Here is a 12,383-nt window from a genome sequence, read left to right as displayed (position 1 = left end):
GTTAGAGAAAAAAATATACATATATACTTTTTTTCTCCAAATAAAGGAAGTGATTTGGTGAATTTGACTGTCACTTTCATCTAATCTAACAGACTAATAGTGGATTGTCTGGCTCTTTATTTAAGTGTGGAAGAAAACCTTCAACACTTGAAGGAGCCTATGCTAGTGTCCAAATTACTGAGGGGTGGGGGAGACTCTATTTTTCAATTAACCTATGTCTCTCATGTTTGCATTTTAAAATCATATCTATCTTACTCAATTGTAAATAAAGCTATTTGATGGCCTATGGACACTTTACATACTTGTGAGCTGTAGGGTTAGGTTTCCTAGAGAGTGTTTATCAAGACTCAAATACTTTTCTTTAGGCTGTTTAAAAAAAAAAATCAAATCTGTCACTGTAAAAGGGAAGATGTAACATGAAAGAAATATTTCTCTACATATTAGGAAAGATAGATCCAGTTCATGGGGCTGTTACAGTTATGAGATCTTGAAATATATACTTAGCTTCCCCATATAATGAAAGTCTCATCTTGGACAAGGTTATTTCTAAGACCCTTTCCAGTTCCAAGACTTTGTGAGTCTAAGAATTGATTAACTTGTGTTGGTACTTGTACCATGCCATACATAAATATGAAATTTACCAAGTATTTTTCTTTATTATTCATGATTCCTCTCTATTAGCTTATTAAATATTCATTAAAGTACTTTTAGTGGATACTCTAGAAATTACAACATTCAAACTCAACTTATTGATGTGCATTAGTGTTTTTACCATTGCTGAGCAATAAAAAGATAATAAAACACTTCAACTTCATTTACTACCCTGCCTTTTTGTGTTTTTAACTTGTATTTTAATGACATACATATTTTAAACCCCACAAGACATTGATTATTAATGTTGTTTTTTAAATAGTAGATGTTTGCTTAGATTTTCCTTCATTCTTACTCTTCATTCCTTCTTGCATCACCATAATTTCACCTGGCATAGTTTTCCTCCTGACAAAATAGCTCCCTTTACTCTTTTTAAAATGTGGATCTGGGGTTGAGAGGGAATGTTTGCCCTTTCTTCCTCAAAGAGTGAGATCACCTGAGCTAATGACTGAAATAACTCTGGACCTAAGGCATAGATGCAAACAAACACAGGAGACTTCTGGCCAAGATGAAGGCCTAGACTGACACGTTTCATCTCCCTCCACAATTAAGAAGGAATACAACTACCACAAAGCCAGAAATAACCAGAAGTTCCATAAAATAAATGGAAGTCCAATGTATGAAGTTATAAAGAAGTGGTGCTTGTCTGGACAGGTAGGAGGGGAGACACCAGGGCAGAGAGGTCAAGCTGTGTTGGCAGCAGCAGCAGCAGCAATGACAACATGATGGCAGTAGGCACAGACACCCATATTTAAGGGGAGGTGAGAAGTGCCTGGGGAGCACCCCCAGCTGCACACCAGACCTGTCAGCTTGTGATCCCAATGCTGGGGAAGGCAGACCCCCATTGCCTTGGACTGTGAGGCTCGGAGGGGGTGGGGATGGAGGAGGAGGCTCCCAGTCTCTCAGTGGAGAGTGAATGGCAGGAATCCATCTTGGACCCCCACTCCCACAGAAAACGCCACAGCGTGGTGAGAAGGGTCGCCTTGTTACGGCTACATAGGCGAGACTGAAGATTCGGAAGCGGTGTATAAAGTAAGCAAAGGATTTTTAATGATGGCCAGGAGTTGGGCAGACTCTGAGCTGGTCTCTAACATGCTCCAACCTACAATGGAGTCTAAACGCTGGGTTTTTATACTGCTGCAGTCTCTTTGTTTCTTCTTTGGCGGGAAACAGCCTTAGGAAGAGGAGGTTGGGTAGGACTGCAGGAATGTCTTGGCAGTAACAGAAACAGAAATTTGCAAGGCTATAAGGTTATCTCCAGCGGCAGCATAACCCTTCAGCCAGGGACAAACTCCCTGCGAAGCAATTTATTTTCAAAGGGCTAGACATTCTGCAAAGCACAACCTTCACAAATGTTATAAACCAGACACAAGTAAATGGAAGGTGATAGAGGCTGAGGTCCTTTTAGCTTATAAATCACTAATTGCTATAACACTCCTTACATTCCTTTTTCGAAGGTCTTTTAGCAAGTCCTTGTTACTTCTTACAAAGAACATTTAAAGCCCTTACATACTTACATATTGAAACTTTTTACAGGGACTATTTGGTGCACCTATAGCCTGGTTGTGATGAGTGCACAGAGCTCAACCCCCTATAGCATAGGAGGTGTGATAGCCCCACCCAGGAAGCAAAGGTAAACACAAAACTGTCAGGATGGCACAGATCATGATAGAAATCCCAGTGACACAGTTGACCAGATAGCAAATATCTAATCTAATGAAGCAGCAGATAGGAAATCTTTCTGAGGCACAGTTTAGAGCTTTGGTTATAAGAATGCTTACAGACCTAACAGCAGATCTTAAGTAAGATGGGGAAGGAATGAAGGCTAGTCCTGCTGAAATGAACAAAAACACATATGAAACTAGTGGTGAGGGAAAGAAAACCAGGAATCAAATCAACAAATCAGAACATTGGGAAGGAACAAACAGTCAACCAGTGCAGAAAGAGGAAGCGAAAAGTGAGGAAAATGAGGAGAGGCTCAGAAACCTATGGGACAGCTATAAGCGGGCCAACATCTGAATCATGGGTTGCCAGAGGTGAAGGTGAAGAACTAGAAATTGAAAAATTATGTGAAAAAGTAATGAAGCAGAACTTCCCTAACTTGGGGAAGGAAATAGACTTACAGGTCCAGAAAGCACAGAGAGTTCCAAAACAACTGGACCCAGGGGGATCCACACCAAGACACATTATAATCAAAATGTCAAAAATTAAGGATAAAGAGAGACTCTTAAAAGCGGCAAGAGAGAAGAAGAGAATTACATATAAAGGGGTCCCAATAAGACTATCAGCCTATTTCTCAAAAGAAACTCTATAGGCAAGAAGGGACTGGGAAGAAATATTCAAAGTAATGAAAAGAAAAAACCTATAACCACGATTACTCTATCCAGCAAAGGCATCATTCAGAACAGAAGGGCAGAGAAAGTGTTTCCAGGACAAAGTAAAACTGGAGTTCATCAGGTCCAAATCACTGTTATATGAAATGTTAAAGGGACTTGTTTAGAAGAAAGAGGATCAAAACTATGAACATCAAAATGAAAACTGTATCACAACAACCAACAACAGAAGCTAGAGAACTGAAACAAAGGCAAACTAAGTAGGCAATGAGAGTGGGGAAAGAATTATAGGTATGGGAGGAGGTCAGCAGGGAGGGGGAAGGGGGGAAAGGGAGGGAGATGGTACAGGAATTAAGAAGCATAGTAGGAGGCAGTGGAGTAGACAGGAAGATGTTGAGAAGAACTATATGCACAACCAATGGGCATGGACTAAGAGGGGGAACAACTGGAAGGAGGGGGGTCACTGGGTGGAGGGGAACAAAGGGAAAAGAAAATGGGACAACTGTAACAGCATAATAAATAAAGCATATTAAAAAAAATTAAAAAAATAAGTCTGAGGCGTATCAGTGCTAATTAAATGTGTTTTGAGGCAGGGACTGTCTTATTCATCTGTGTCCCTACAGCATTAGGCATGGAGTTGATACTTAATATTTATTAGATTAAAAAGCACCAGGAGATTACCTTATTTCCTACTTGATTTAAATCACATCCATCTGAATTTAACTTATGATGTTTCTCTTTGATTTTCCCTTACAATTATTTTGAGTCTTCACATATCCTCTACTGTCCTAGAAGAAAGACCTCTTCTTTCCAAGGCCGTTTATGATTTGTGCACCTTCTCTCCTTGACTGCTTTAAATGACCTTGTTCCTTCAACCTCTCTTATATGTTCTGTCTCCCTTTCACCATTGACTTCTTTTTTTTTTCTCTTCTTATATGTCAAGGTCTCCTCATTAAAAAAACCAACACTTTTTTCTGAATTCTATTTCTCTCTTAAAAAATTTATTTATTTATTTATTTTTAGAGAGAAGGGAAGGGAGGGAGAAAGAGAGGGAGAGAAACATCAATGTTTGGTTGCCTCTTACATGCCCCCAACTGAAGACCTGGCCTGAAACCCAGGCATGTGCCCTGACTGGGAATCTAATCTGCGACACTGTGGCTCACAGGCTGGTTCTCAATTCACAAAGCCACACCAGCCAGGGCTGGATTCTATTACTCTTATAACATACTGTCACATCTTTCTACTCTGTCAAACTTTTCAAAGGAATATACATTTGTTGCCTACAGCTCATCTTTGGCTCACTCTTTAGCCTTTGTTATTTGGTGATCTCCCCATTGTTCTGCTGAAGCTATTGTCTTAAAAAACCATTGATCATACCTGATTTGTCAAAACAAGAACTTTCTCAGCCTTCAGTTATCTTGACTTTTAAGTTTTTGTTAATTTTTTTTTTCTTGAAACTTTTCCTTTGCTTCCTGTGGCACTACTTGGTTCTCCTCCACATCAGACACCTCCACAGACTCCTTTTCTCCATCGTCTGCCCCTAATGAAGACACCCTTGGTTCTCTTCTCTGGTTTTCATTTATCTTATTCATAACCACATCAGCTCTATATGGGTGACTGTAAAACTCTATATTTCCCTTCTCTCTTGAGTTTTATACTGGAATTTCTATGTAACATATTGGACCTATCCTCCCAGATGTTTTGCCTATACTTAACTTCTTCCAAGAAAAACATGAGTTTCTTCCAAAGAAATTTTCTCTTCCTTTAGTGTTCTGTCTTGTTTATGTCATCAACTCCCCAGTTAAGCAATCTAAGAAACATCATTATTATTTTGACTACTCTCTCTTTTATTTTATTTTAACTTTTTAAATTTTCACCTGAGGATGTTTTAATTGCCTTTAGAGAGAGAGAGAGAGAAAGACATTGATTGATTGCCTTCTTGTAGTTACCCAAGCAGGGATTGAACCCACAACCTGGACATGTGCCCTGACCAGGAATCCAACCCACCACTGTTTGGTTTACGGGGTGACACTCAAATCAACTGAGCCATACCAGCCAGGGCTCAGAAACCCTTCCTTTTTCTTCCTGTTGATGCCATTCTAGTTCAGGTAATCAAATCCTTGCCCAGTCCCTAGCACACTTGTATCTAGATGTTTTTCTGCCTCTCACTTTGTCTTCCTGATCCATCCTACTCACTACTCTGTGACTGAATGTTCAAAAGCACAGCTTGGATTATTCTGCTCCCTATACAAAGCTGTAATGATTTCCCATTGTTTTAGGCATAAAATGGAAACTCCTGCATGTGACATGCACAGCCTGTCACCACTAGTTCCAGCTTAAATTTCCAGTCCCATCCTCTACTTTGCTGTCATGCATTCCATTTAAACTAGACTCTCCCCACTTCTCAGCATAGATTCTTCTCCGTCTCCTATGCCTTCGCTCCTTCTCATTGCTGTCTCTCATTTCCTCTGTGACCATGGGATATAATTCCTACTGCAAACCCAGTTCAGATGTCAACTTTTCCATGTAGCTGCTTAGGACTCTTCTTCCTTCTGCCTCTTTGAGCTACCAGAGAAATCTGTATTATCCATTTACTCCCACCCCAAGATTCAGCGGGCAAAGTAGTTTTACAGTTGTAGGTATGTGAAACACAGAATTAATTTGTTGGGGACCCCCCAATCTGCTGACATCCCCTGATCTCGTGGATGAAATGAAGACTTCTGAGGCAGCTTGTGCTAGGGGAGAGAAGGCTGGCAAATGTCTGAGAGACAAATGCCTTGATTGCCCTCCTCCAAGGTCTTTTATTGAGTGCAGTGAGCTTAAGGGCATAGAGCATGCATGTAAAGCTCATCAACCAATGTTAAACAGTGCTGATTACAGAAAGCAGATATTGTTCAGGGATAACAATTGAACGAACATTGAGATCTCCCTCAGGCCAGGGTGTGTTGGACACAAAGACTTCAGATGGCCATAAAATAAGTAGGGTAAGTTCACTTTGAATTAAAGTTAAAACCTCTGCTGCTGGTACAATAACACTATCAAGCGAGGCAGAAGAACAGGGCAAGCTTCAAAGGACATAAAGCATTTTTTCTCATGGCCCGATTCCCACTGGGGCCCACTGGCTATAGCATTGAGGGACATATGCGCCCAGCTTTCCCAGTTTTCTGGTCAGGTCTTACAGCCTTCATTTCCTTCACCTGGCCTGCACGGGGCTCCAAGTCTCAATACTTTTCCAGGGGGACCGTGACATTAATTCTTCCATTATTACTTATTAATTATTTTATTATTTTCCATACAAACAACCATAAACCTCTAAAAGTATGTTGCACTTTGTATTGTAGTGAATACTGAGTGCCTGAAACACTTTTTCATGTGCATTCCTGCGTAGTGCTTTGAACTTTCATCAGGTTCTTACTAAGTACTTAAACATTTTTTTATGTATGGGTATTGCTTCTCTTTTCAGACACTGGAGGGCACTGGTGAAATGCTTAAATAACTGCTCAGTTGTTCATATGAGTGTTGCTGTTCTGGAGGGAATCTGTGTGTGTGTATGCATGCATGTGTGTGCATTTGCACACACAGAAAATGCCACTTACAGGTTTTTCTATTGTTTTTAAAATTAATAATCTAAACAACAAATTGTTTCATAAACTTTTAAGTTCAGCTTGTGAATCATATTGCTATGTCTAACAACTTTAAAGAATCACTTTTAAAGGAAATATACATGGAATTTTGGTCCTCTTTGCAATCTTAGATAAACATTCTTAAATATTTTATATTGTCTTTATAAAATTGATATATTTTATTTTAAGAACTTTAATTGTCTGATGACTTTTTTCAAGTACCCTATTCAGATCTTTGCTTGTTTTTCTTTTCTTTTTTTTCTTTCTTCTCAATTTTTAGTAGCTCTTTATATATTTGATAAATAAGCCATTTGTCTTTTATATGAGTGGCAAGTATTTTTCCAAATTTGTCATTCATTTGTATTTTGACTTTGCTGCTGCTGCTGGTGGTAGCATTAGCTGCTGGTGTGCATGCAGATTATTTATTTCATTGTGCAGAAATTCATTTTATGTATTTATGACCTTAATCACTGGGCAGAAGTGAGTGGAACCACAGTCCCTCTCTGGGAATCTGGCCCTCAGGCTTTGCTGCCGGAGGCCATGAGGGTTCTTGCTGAGGTTTACTATTAGTGGATTTTACTCGTATTAAACCCTCTTATCTCTGAATTCCTCATATATTCTTTATACCAATTGCTACACTTTGCAGTTCATCACTTATATATTCCATGGTGGTATTTGCCTTTTTTAAAATTTTGGGTTTGTCTATTCACTTAAATGTTGACTCGTGGAGAGCAGAGGCCTTGCCTCACACATCAGTATCTCCCCGGTGCCCAGCACTGTGCTGGGCAGTTACTGTGGGTTCAGTGAGCACCTATTAAGTGCTTTGTGGCTCTATCCCCTAGCAGGCCGTGGAGGATGTGAGGTTTCTCAGGAGGGATAACTGAAAGCTTCCTCTCCTGTATAGCCGACGTACCATTCTGGTAGCAGACCCCTGGCTGTGCCCCATGGGTGGGACCAGAGCCATTGAAATGGCTCTAGATTGAATGACAGCTGACAGAGTCCTGCCAGTTTGATTTTTCCCAAGCTCTTTACTCTCACTAAGGCCTCTAAGAATCATTCCCATCCTGGGAGAGGTGGGGAGTTGACTCATCTGTGTCCTCTCTCGTTTGCTTTCCCTTTCTGAGCTCAGAGGTTTGGAAGCAGCTGGCTGTTGGAAGAGCAACTGAAACAAGTGAGGGGTTCAAGAAGCCACTGGTTTTAATGGAAGCAAGAGAGTAGGGAAGGGATCTGGGGCTGGGGTGGTAATCAGTGTGTCTCCTAGTCTTCCAGTGTTGGCTGGGGTTGGTGTGTGGAGAGGAGAGGAGCACTGGCTATCCCCTTCGCAGCCATGGGCTCCTCAAGGAGAAGTGTGGGGAAGGAGAAAAGAGACAGAGAACATACAGAGAGACCTTAATGACCTCGCATCGTGAAGGTAGGACAATACCGCATATCTGTGTATTGTGCAGAGGAGGGAGATGGGCAGGAGGAAGGAAAGAATCAGAGAGGTTGAGCAGTGAGGCAGCCTGTAAAACTGGACCAGCCACAAAATACAAACTCTTGGTGGGCAAACCCTCACCCTCCACCCTGATCTCTGTCCTTGTCCTTGATGGGCTACCCTCCTGCTGGCCTCGATTCTACTTCTTCCGTCCAATCTGTGCCATCAGATGGGCATTGGCAGCTGCCTTGGCTTGCAAGTTCTTGGCCTTGGCAATGTTGAAGAGGATGTTCATGATGTTAGTGGGGACATCAAGGGACAGAGTGAGCTTGGTGCGCCGGTCACCCTTGGTCTTGTCCTGGTACATCCTCCCCCGGAGCTGTGCTTGGGACTGGTACTTGTACCGGGGGCTTCCAGCTTCACTGCCACTCCTAGGACCAGAGAGGGTCCTTTTCTTCTTATCCTCTTTCTCCTCCTCCTTCCTCTCATCCTCTCCTGAGGATGGGTCCTGGCTGTGCAAGTACGGGAAGCCTCTCTTGCTCACCAGGGGTGCATCCTCCAGCTGGCTCTTCTTGGCCTCAGGCAGGGCTGTGTTGATGCAGCTGAGGATGCACTGCACTTTGGAGAACTTATGGGATAGACCCATCCTGGGGGCTCCTAGGAGCAGCAGCAGCAGCAGCAGGAAGTGGGTTGGCAGGAGCATCTCTCTCTGTGGTAGAAATGAAGGAAGTGGAAAGGACTGTGAGAGGGTTCAAGGCTCAGAAGGACAGGGGTTAAAATCCAGTGCAGCCTTGTTAATGCTCCACTACAACAATTCCCTGGACCAGCAGCGGCAGCATCTAGAAATTTATTAGAAACGCAAATAATTCAGAGAACTGAGTTGCAGATTTGCCCCTGACTGTTACCTTTGTTTAGGGTTTGCAGGGTAAAGAAAAAGAAACTCTCCACACAGAAAAGCCATCCTTTGCTCTCCACTGAAGTCCTAAGCAAGTTTCTCCTCTTCCATTCTTTGGGTCCCTTTGCCACCACATCTAGTGAAACACCACAAATGTTTACATTTCCCTGCTATGAAAAGAATTGAGCCCCATCTACTTAGATTTAAGGGGTAAAGCTCCACATCTATATTTTTCTCACTTGTATATCTCAAACTCAACCATTGTTTAGAGTTGTTACAGCAGTACCTTCTCTGGGTCATTTAAAGGCACACATCTGAGAGCTGTGACAGAGTCCAGTCCTAGAAACTTGGGCCAGCCTGAAATTCAGAGCACCTATGAGGGAGAGGGTACTCCAAGGGAAAGGCTTCAGGGTGGTGAAGCCAGAAAGCAATGTCCCTGATTCCATAATCTTGCCCCCACCAGCTCTGTTTTCCAGTTGCATGGGGTAAGAAGGAAGGCAGTTATTCCCCATTTTACCCATTTGTCTGCAAACACTGGTAAGAAGTTGAATTAAAAGAATGAAGAATTTAAAAACATTTGAGAAAATGTGGCTGCAAACCTAGGGAAGCTATAAGCTTTTCAAAAGGTATAGTAGTGAGTACAGAGTGAATCGTTTTCTTTTTCTGTAGACTTGTAAAAGTGTTTGTGTGACACACTCACTCACTCACATACCTCTAAGCAGTTTGCTCTCTAACTGAGCAGTGAGGGTTTATACACGAAAGGCCCTTCCTCCAAAGAGGGAGGATCAGCCTGGGGGAAGCTGACATGTTACAGGTAGGTAACTGGTCATTGGGAGAATTTGTATTACTGCCATATTATTTAATCCATTCTAAAAAGCAGTGTGTGTGTGAATGTGTGTGTGTGTTTGCTGGATTGCTATGTTTGAGGAAACAATTGCAAACAGGATTTCTAAGAATGCTTGGACATCAAACATCCATCTTTATGGCCCCTCCCCTTCATGGTACCAGCTAGTCATGCAGATATCTGCCCCCTTCTTTCAATGTCCCCAGTGCAGCAATGGGGAAAGGACTCTGGGCTTTGAAGGCAGAGGGCCTGGGTTTGAAAATTCCCTCACCACATCCTAAAAGGAGACATTTTCTGCCACACAGGTGTATTAAGAAAATGAAAGGAGATGACGAAGGTTGAAAGACATTGGCACATGATAAGCAATAATTGCAAGCATCCTTCTGCTCCTGCAGGCAGTAGGGAATGTCCCTACTATCTCCCATCCTCATTTGTAAACTATTACCCGGGGCCACTTTTCATTTCATGACTGAGTTCTGTTTGGAAAAATGGATTTGTGTGAACCCACTCTGCCTTTGATTTATTCAAAGCAGGTGTCTCTATATCAACAAAAGGAGGATCATTTTACCCCTTTTAGAAATTTCCCCATGGTCTCTTTGGAGCCATTTCTCTTTATTTAAAACACCATGGTGTTCAGCACTGTCTTTCAACCTTCATGTCTCAACTCTGTCCAGTACCCAGCACCTCCCGCCTAATTTCGGGCAAATAAATTCATCCTTCATAAAGAAGTTTCTAACCAAAATCTTACCGAAAAGTGGACTTCCCTCTGGAATGGAGATGCTCAGTGAGGCAGCACAGCTTCAGGACCAGGAGGTCTGCCCTGGGAACATCCCCCTGAACTTCTGTCTTTTCTGGGGTCGCTGGCTCCTTTTCTTGTATTGTTTTCTCTCTATGGAGACTGCTCCACTCCCCGTGTGTGTATGTCAAAGTGACAGATCGCAGGGTGGGTTGTAGTTCCAGACGTGGTGTCTACACTGGGATGCTGATGATTTTGTTTAAAATACAACCAGAAGCAGCTGTCCACGTCATGGAAACGACAGGCACTGTGTATCCTTGACCCCTCCTACCTGCACTTCCTCCCAGCCCTCCCCACCTCTCACTTCCCCTCCTGCCCTAGCAACTTGCTTCATTGATAAAGAGAAAAAACACTGTTGAACTGAGAGGCAGTTTCTCTGAAGAGTTTTATTACTCATCTTAATTCTTACTAGTTTTCAGGCTTTCTATATCCTTGTCACCCTAACCGGCCTTTTGGAAATCTACAGCCAGGGCCTGCTTTGAAAATAGAGAAGGTGGCTTCAAGTTCACCTGTTGTCTTGTAATCCTGTGGATTCTGACCCATAGTGTTGTCTCACAAAACTCAATATAATTGTGTTATCAAAGGACACACAAAGGGACAGGCACAGTGTACCTAGAGCTTTTGGTGGGAAAGCACTTAATTTTTCCCATTTATTCATCCATTCATCCAGTATTTGGAGGGCACCTGCTGAATGCCAGATATTGCCAGGGCCTTCAGGAATTCAAGAAGTTGCAGCCCCTGTTCTTACAGGATATTTGCAGTTTAGAAAGATACATAAAAATGGAGCCTACTTTCAGAGTGGCAAATGCCATAGCACAGAAAGGAGCATCCCTGTCCTAGAGACTCAAAACAGGTGACATGTGCCAGGAGAGCAGAGCATAGGGCTTCAGATGGAGAGAAGGTTTGGGTGGAGAGAACCAATGACAAGAGGGACTTGTGGGCAGGAGGGTGAGTGGGAGATAGGTGGGCGGTGGGTTTGGGATGCTGGTTCATTTTGGGATGTGCTCTGAATGCAGGTTAAGAGGTTAGGATTTTATTCTAAACATAGTTTAAGCAGGTATTTAGAAAGAGAGACAATAAACATTGGCTTTTCTTCTTGCCAATCGGCACTCTCTCTTCCCAACTGCCTAGAACACGTCCCCCCTTGAGGCCAAAGCTCCACTGGACTAAACAACATCTTGGTGTCAGTGTCTGGAGCCTGTCCTATGAGACCACTACCCCCTCCTCCAGACAGGCTGGCCCATCGGCTCCACTGGACCATCTTGGATTGGCCCTTTGGGATTGGCCCATGCTCCCAGGAGCCCCCGCATGCAGGGTGCCCCATGGGATCCTCGCAAGCCTGGGCAATGGTTTAAGGATGTCGTCCTAAATATTTTTGTGATTAAAACCCCAAGAAGCAGTCTATCTGCTTTGCAATTGCAAACTCTTTCTGGCTATGTCTAATGGAGGATTAGACAGAGTCTTGAACAGAAAGAGGATGATTAGTGAACAAAACCCACCAGGGTGTCGTTTCCAGTAAACAGTGATTTCCCTTCCCGCTCTCGCTGAAGTTTGTGTGTGGCATTCTGCTCTGCTTGCACTTTCTCTGGTAGTGCGAGCCAGTGGTCTCTTCTGTGGATTCAGCACTGGGAGGATGTTTAGAAATGTAAGTACCCTGTAGAGAGTATGTGGAGGTCCAGGGTGGGAAGAAAAAACTGATTGGCTTTGTGGATGAATAAGAATGGCTTATAGTTATAAAACTCTTTTCTCTAAAGTGCTCGAAGCACTTATCGTAATAACATCATTTATTTAATCAATGTTTGAGCTAGATGGTATAAGGAAAGCATA

At 42.6% G+C, this 12,383-nt stretch overlaps 1 protein-coding gene across 1 annotated transcript; it reads right to left on the bottom strand.

Annotated features, from left to right (window-relative positions):
- Nucleotides 1-7,783: 7,783 nt before the first annotated feature.
- On the bottom strand, nt 7,784-10,742 carry UCN3 (urocortin 3). Its single transcript, XM_090267999.1, has 2 exons — nt 10,509-10,742; nt 7,784-8,730 (listed from the first exon to the last, which is right to left on the bottom strand). Exon 2 carries the CDS (start codon nt 8,722-8,724, stop codon nt 8,221-8,223), a length of 504 nt encoding a protein of 167 aa, XP_090124125.1. The 5' UTR covers nt 8,725-8,730; nt 10,509-10,742; the 3' UTR covers nt 7,784-8,220.
- Nucleotides 10,743-12,383: the final 1,641 nt, after the last annotated feature.

This window comes from Furipterus horrens, unplaced genomic scaffold (genome assembly GCF_987537825.1).
Source record: "Furipterus horrens unplaced genomic scaffold, mFurHor1.1.pri manual_scaffold_2, whole genome shotgun sequence".
Taxonomy (NCBI): Eukaryota; Metazoa; Chordata; class Mammalia; order Chiroptera; family Furipteridae; genus Furipterus; species Furipterus horrens.
The sequence above is the reverse complement of the archived record's forward strand: the minus strand, read 5'-3'. Positions and strand labels throughout refer to the sequence as shown.